The sequence below is a fragment of the Gordionus sp. m RMFG-2023 genome, chromosome 3 (genome assembly GCF_954871325.1).
Source record: "Gordionus sp. m RMFG-2023 chromosome 3, tfGorSpeb1-WG-v2, whole genome shotgun sequence".
Taxonomy (NCBI): Eukaryota; Metazoa; Nematomorpha; class Gordioida; order Chordodea; family Parachordodidae; genus Gordionus; species Gordionus sp. m RMFG-2023.
In genome coordinates this window covers 8660366-8667905 of record NC_088777.1, presented here as the reverse complement: position 1 = coordinate 8667905, position 7540 = coordinate 8660366, and the positions used below count along the sequence as shown (strand labels likewise).

At 27.2% G+C, this 7540-nt stretch overlaps 1 protein-coding gene across 1 annotated transcript; it reads left to right on the top strand.

Moving 5' to 3' along the window:
• The first annotated feature begins 2448 nt into the window (after nucleotides 1-2448).
• Nucleotides 2449-7228, top strand: LOC135926693 (CUB and peptidase domain-containing protein 2-like). The gene is made up of 6 exons (XM_065462625.1): nucleotides 2449-2533; nucleotides 3682-3881; nucleotides 4249-4346; nucleotides 5065-5333; nucleotides 6077-6246; nucleotides 7079-7228. The coding sequence occupies exons 1-6, from the start codon at nucleotides 2449-2451 to the stop codon at nucleotides 7226-7228; spliced, it is 972 nt and encodes a 323-aa protein (XP_065318697.1).
• Nucleotides 7229-7540: the final 312 nt, after the last annotated feature.

Here is a 7540-nt window from a genome sequence, read left to right as displayed (position 1 = left end):
CTATTTAGGTACCATAGAATGTCATTGGAACTTTCATGTTTTCCATGATATTCCAAATACATATTGGGGTGCTAAAAGACTGATTGACAATTGGAGAATATCGAAACAATGTGATCATGATGAGGAAAGAATGATAATGATTCCTCGATTCTAGAGAAACCATAGAGGAACCGGGGTTACCAAACTTATAAAACATACATCAATTACGAGTTTTTTGGGTTTGTTATGGTTTATATGTCAGATGACTAGCGGGTATAATAGCGGTATAGACCTAAGAGCATGAGATAATCAATAAAGTAAAAACTATGCTGTAAAAATCCGTTCTCCTATGATTTGCGTTTAATTTAGGTATGCGCTTATGCTATAAGAGCTGTTACTTTTACACTAAGTGGAGATCGTACTTAGTATGCAAATCTCGAACGATTATGGTACTAAAAGTAGTATTCAGATCTCGAACGATCTTACACATAGAATACGGCTTCATGCCTCTGAAAGGTGAAAATTTCACCAGTGTATATATGGTTGTGAGTCATGAGCGATGCCAGGATCTTCTTAAAGGGAGAGGTATTATCATGTAGCTCTTTTCGCCTTAGAAATTTTATTAGAGGGATAGAAAAATTTTTGGAAAAGAGATACCCCCCCCCCCCCCCCTCCCCCCGCCTTCCCCCATTTAAGTTGCATCACCATAAATCGATGGATGTTTGGAAGAGAATGATTTACCTAAAGTTTTCAAAAACCGCTTGATAATGAGTCTACAATTATAGTATTTAGTAGTATCAAACAGAAAGATTAGTGGGCACTTTAAGATTACTTATATAAAGCATAGTAATTAAACTATTATATTCTTCCTGTTGATATAAATTTAGGATTAAACTTAAGAAGATGTACCACTCAATAAAGTTGATAGGCATATTAAGTGATAAATAATCAAAAATACTTTTCACTTAGGAGCAGAAGGGGAATATTTTTTTTTAATATTAGGCTGGGTCTCAAATATCAAAAATAAAATTTAATAAACTTTCGTAATTTTAACGAAAAAAGAGAAATAAGCTACTGTAAAATCAAAATAATGGCCTAAATAATTTTTTCGTATTTACGAAAGTTTATTAATTTTTTAAAGTTCGAGAAGTTATAAAAATTTAATAAATTTTACAAAAAAAAGTAAGCAATAACTAATTTATATTTTTAAAAATATAATAAGAAATGGGCAATTATATTAATAAAAATGGAAAAATTTAGACCTGTGGGCCGACGAAACTATCGGCAAATTTTAAAACTCTAATTATATTAAGTCAAATTTATATGCGCACTCTTTTTAAAATTAATTCAGTATAAATTTTTGATAAACCCGACCCAGATTTACTCCCCACCCCTTTTTTAAGCTCGGTCCAGATAAAATATTATTTTTGTTCCAGACTGCTTTATTTAGTTGTAAAGAAAATAAATTAAAAAAACCTAGGGCCTGGATTTGTATTTTATTAGATTTTTTTTATGCTGTCCACCCGGGGTTTTAAATAAATATTCCGTTTCGAGCTCGCACAGGGTTGAATTCATGGCCAGATTCCTGACCGGGCTTGCAGGTCTCTGACAAATATTATAAGAAAGAAAGAAAGTAGAAGAAAGAAAGAAAGAAAGAAAGAAAGAAAGAAAGAAAGAAAGAAAGAAAGAAAGAAAGAAAGAAAGAAAGAAAGAAAGAAAGAAAGAAAGAAAGAAAGAAAGAAAGAAAGAAAGAAAGAAAGAAGAAATATAAACATGCAATTAAATATTAGAATAAGTTTTATCATAAAATAATTAAGCCATCAACACTAAATTTTGTTTTTCTATTATCTTTCTTTGAACTATTTAATATTTAACGTTGATAACCCTACATTCAGAGCTAGCACGAATTCGCGGCAAAGTTTACAAAATATGTTGTATTTTTATATACTTGGATTCGCGTTAACGTGAAAACCAGAGTAACGTCCTCTTGCCTTCCTATTTTATTTTGATAATCCTTGCCAAGATTATTCTATTTCGTTAAATTGTTAAATGTTTATAATTTTTTTGATTTTTTTTTGTACGAAATCCAACAGGTGTTTCTATTTTTATAACCAAAGTTTATAAGAGGTATAATCTATAATTATTTATCAGGCCAATATTTTTTTTTTATAAACCATATATTTTTTTTTATATTTCAAATTTAGCTTTATATAATTTAATGGACTGTCTCCAAATATATTTTTATTCAATTGCTATATATATATTGATATTTAATCAGTTGGTATTAGGGTATTATCGTCCAAATTAAAGATTAAATTTATCAGAATGTAATAAGATTTAAATTATCTAAAAGGTATATAAGGGGACTACATCTTTATTAAGTTTTACAAAAAAAAAATTAATTTCATTTTTTAAAATCATTTTAAATAAAGTATAATGTTTTATTTTAAGACACTAATTTTTTCCTTTATGTATCTTGGAATGTTGGCTATCGCAACTGGATTCGAAATGACTGGAAGCAATGGTTTCATGGAACTCAAGAAGTCAAGCCGAAGTTAATTGATTAAAAAAAATATATTTTAAAATAAATTAAATTCTACATGATCATATTTATTTATTTATAGAGTTTAATAAATGTTCCTCAAGGGACCAGAAACTAGTCTTGTTAAATGGTATTTTTAAAACGGCTGACTCAATATTTTAGCGAGAAAGATAAAATATTGCCTGAACCTAGAGATTCTGCCAATGATGTCGAAACCTTTGAGTAAAATCTTCAGGTTTGCGTAATATTTTTCTGGATAAAATATTGAGCTAGCATTTTTTAAATTTCTACTCAAATCGATCTATTTAACAACACTAGAAACTAATTAAAATGACTAAAACGAAAAAACCTTACTAAACGGGGACGTTATTAGAATTAATAACGCTAAGTGTATTATATTTTAATTTTTTTTAAAAATTAAATTCATATTATTAACCGTAATTCAATAATCATTTTATAAAAGTTGTCACAAATAAATGATTCATAATTGAAAGATTTTGACTCTCTACTCGACATATAATGGGAGAATATTTAACGAGCCAATTATCTAAATTATCCAACATTTTTGCTTAGACTTTTTAGAAAAAAAAATTTAGGCAATAATTTTTAAAGTTATAACTTTAGGCAAAATAATAATTTTATTTCATGGTGTGAAAAATAAAAATCTTTAAAGCACCGCACCCAAAATAAAAAAAAACATTTTTGAAAAAACCTCAAAATTTTAAAACTTTCGTAACTTTATAAAATTAGTTTAAGGGTTCCAAAATCTTTCATTTAAAAATCTTATAAGTTTTGTAAATTTGTAAATTTATAATTAACCAAATTATTTTTATACTTCCCAAATATAACTGTCAATTTCTATTAATAATTTGAAAAATATAAATTATTTTTATCTTACTTTTATTTTCGTAAAATTTTACAACTTTAAAAAAAATTAAAAAGCTAAAATTAATAAAATTTTTATAATTTCTCTAATTTAAAAAAGGAATAAACTCTCTTAAATCCCGAAAAATGAATTTTGTTACTATTTTTACATTAAAAATAGATTATTTTTGTTTTTTTTTTCGTTTAAAGTTATGAAAGTTTAATTATATTTTTTGATATTTAGGTCACAGCATAAAGTTAATAATAAAATTTAATGCCCCTTTTATGCCATTAAGACTACGCTTATGAGAATATGGGAAACGATTCCAGGTATGATACCTTTACTTGTTACTGCTCATTTGGATCCGGAGGTGACCCTAGGAATACAACCTCATGTGGAACTTCTTTTGCCAATCCCAGTGCACCCAGCTGCACCTCCTCTTCGCAATCAATTGTTGGAAGTTCTGTAGCTAAAATTGAATCATGGCCTTGGCAGGTATAATTTTTTTTGGATCCAAAATTATTTGGAAAAAAAGAAACTATCCTCTTTTTAAAAAATTGATTTGTAAGCATTTCTATTATTAAAAACAAAGCATTCGTATTAAAGAAAAAACAAAATTTAATCATTTTTCCTTCTATCAAGACTACATACAATACATTCTTTTTTCGAATTCTGTACTTCTTTCTCCTTTGTTCATTTACCATTATAATTTTGTCCCTTTAATTTCAAATTCCAGCAAAGATCTTTTAAGTCAATTTAATTTTTTTTTCTCTTTAAAGTTACGCATATTAAGAATTAAGGTGACCGTTAAATCGAATATTTATATATAAAGTTGTTAATATTTTGTAATTGTTCCTACTAGGTATATATCAAATCGAGTAGGCATATTAACTTATTTTGTGGAGGTAGCATAATTGGACCTAGGCTTATACTTACAAGTGCCAACTGTGTTTTCGGAAGGTAAATAAACAATAAAAATATTTTAGATATTTTATATACATAATATAAGTACAATGATCTAAGCTTACGTCCCTCTAGCAAGCAATTAAAATTGGCGATTTTATTCGTTAAAGAAAAAAAGGAGTCTTTGAAGTTACCGCAATTAGAAAAGCAAAATAATTGCCCAATTTACATTACAAATCATTTTTATTTCACAACAAACCCATTTTTGTTCAAATTTTTTAAAGTCTATTTTAACTGCTTGCTAATACAACCTAAGTCTAAAGGGTGCGTCTTGGTTCTACGGCTATAAAAGATAAAAAAAAACGAATAAAAATATGAAAAATACAAAAAATAATAATGAAAAAAAAAACAAAAAACAAAATAAAATAAAAAAAACAAAATAAAAAATAAAAAATAAAAAATAAAAAATAAAAAATAAAAAATAAAAAATAAAAAAATAAATGGAAAAAAAAGTGAAATAAAAATGCTACCAAATATTGAAAAGAAAACCAAAATAGGGTGTCCTAATTAAAAAACTGGTTAGCCTCGCTAAACTGTATCTATCAAAAATAAATTTAACGAGGACAATCACTAAAGACTTTTATACTCTACTTTTTTCTACTGGAAAAAAAAACCGGTTTAGGCCTAGAGATTTATAAAAAAAATTATTTATATTTAAAATAGCTGATTCTTAATTTTCATATATAAATATATTTGAAAAAAAAATCAATATCAGTGCCCCTAATGAATTAACTGTGAGAGCAGGTACACAAAACGTGTCAGAACTTGAAGGAATACGAATGAATGTCTATCAAGTCATTATACATCCTGCTTATCAAGGTGGATTAGGAATAAATGTTTCCCTTAATGCCAACATAGCCCTTCTAGTTTTGAATAATACGTTCACATATTCCCATAAAATTAGAGCAGTGTGCCTACCTAGGGTCAACGAAACTGTTATATCAGGAGAACCATGCTATGCCACTGGCTGGGGAATAACTAGAAGTTTATATATCAAATACATTTTTAACAAATATCAAGGGTCTGGAAGGCGAGTTTTTTTCCTCCATAAATTGGTAGAGAGGTTTTTGAAAGGTTTAAGTCGTAAGTCGACTTTCATTAATTTTTTTTTCTTAAATTTGGTTTTACGATCCCTTTATTTAAATACTTCAAAAAGTGTATCTTTTCGCTATTCTCACCTTTTGATTATTATTTGCGATTTTTTCTTAATTAACAATTTACAAGCCCACGACGATATTACATCTCTTATGTTCTTATTAAAAAAATATATATATTTTATTTATAAATTGCAAATTGATGAACCATAAATTGCATCTAAAATATTTCGAAATTCCTTAACTTTTTCTAATTTTTTTTAAATAAAAAAAATAATAATTAAACCAAGAGGATTGGTTGATGAGCAGACCAAGATCTTCATGCTTGGGACTTTGCTCTTGTCTCATCATTTTCGTGCTAACTAAAATTAACTTAGTAAATATTAAACAATTCTCTGTTATCACTCCAAAATAATCCCGCAATTTTTCGGGAGTTATTTTTGTAAACGGGGCAGGTATGTAAGGATTGTATTTTAAAAAAGTTTTTTTCCAAATATTGAAGAAAAAAAATAGTCAACGGAGTAACATTCTACTTTAAAAAAGCATTTTTTCCCCATTCAATACTCATGAAAAATTATTTTAATAATATAAGCTATTTTTTAAAAAAAAATACCAATTAAAATGTAATTGAAGATGCCTCCATAGCACCTAGACAAACTCTTCAAGAAATTTGCCTTCCATCGATATCGGAACCCGAATGTGTAATGGATGACAGATTACAATCTACGAATCTAACACTAACCAACAATACATTTTGTGCCGGTTACTCTGCCGATCTAGGACTAAACAAAGGCATTTGCAACGTAATTTTACATTTTTAAATAATATTTTAATCTCCCCGCTTCCTTAAAAATATTGTTTAATTGGGAACAATTACTATCAGTTGACAATTTATTTTCTTCTAATATTATTAACTTATATTAAATTTGACAACTAATTATTCTAACAGGAATAATACAACAGATAATTTAACCGGCTAATTATACATCTATAAAGTCAGTCCGAACCATTTCGAACCGTTAAAAATTTTACACAAGTTGCCCTACCTGTTCTAATTTTTACTAAAAGTCTGCTCTTCCCGTTAAATATTTCTGTAGGAATTTTATGGTCATCCAATTTTTAAATATCTTTATCTAATTTTTCCCAATCTCTATGGTTATTTATTTCTACAACAACCGTTATATAATTCAATTGTTGATATCTGTATTGTGTATTTATAATTGTATCATATTATTTATAAGTTGTTTAATTATTTGTGAATTTGTCTATTATTTATAGATTTCGTATTTTAGATAGGCCAGCTCTTAAAGTACAAAAAAATGAGATTGAATTTATTAAATAGCATTTAATAAAAATTGTAATACCCAGAGTGCTATATTAAAATTTAAAGAAAAATTAGTAATATTTGGCCTGCCTGATTTTTTATGTATAAATTATCCGGCTCGGTTCGACATTTTCTTTATACGAATTGATCTATGAGGTCCGTTAAATTTTTTAGCCCGGTCTGCCAACAGGATTTTTGGATGGGCCAGGCCAGGCTTTGCGGATCTCTCTCAGATATAATTTTTTTGCTTCAAACACTTTTTGTAAGGTTTGAATTAAGGTAACAACCTCTAAAATTCGTATAATTTTAAGGGTGATATTGGAGGACCATACGTCTGCAAATCGGGCAATACCTGGAAATTGAGAGGTATTTCTAGCTGGTACATTCCAACCTGTGGTCAACTCTCTATCTTTACCGATGTCTCAAAATACATTGCCTGGATTAGTAACTATCAAAATTAGTAACTATCAAAATGCCTAAAGTCTTTATGAATAAGATTATTTACTCATAAGTATATAACCTAGTATAATTAATTCAATGTCAAAATATTTATCTATAAAAATATAATTGTAAATTAAAACTTTATCATAATAATCATAATCAAAATCATTTGTTGTTAATAATTTTAAAATTTAGAATAAACATATAATATATAGCATAAAATCGTTTTGGTTATTGGTTATAATTGTATATATTATTTTATTTTAGAGGAAAGTCTATTTTTATATATTCCTAAATAATATGATAAGAATAATGATAAGTATTATTAACAT

Bases quoted from the DNA above. Each gene is read 5' to 3' on its own strand.
- LOC135926693 (XM_065462625.1), top strand. From the start codon at position 2,449: ATGTATCTTGGAATGTTGGCTATCGCAACTGGATTCGAAATGACTGGA. The intron at 4,347-5,064 runs GTAAATAAACAA...AATCAATATCAG, and splicing joins GCCAACTGTGTTTTCGGAAG to TGCCCCTAATGAATTAACTG. The intron at 5,334-6,076 runs GTTTATATATCA...ATGTAATTGAAG, and splicing joins TGGCTGGGGAATAACTAGAA to ATGCCTCCATAGCACCTAGA.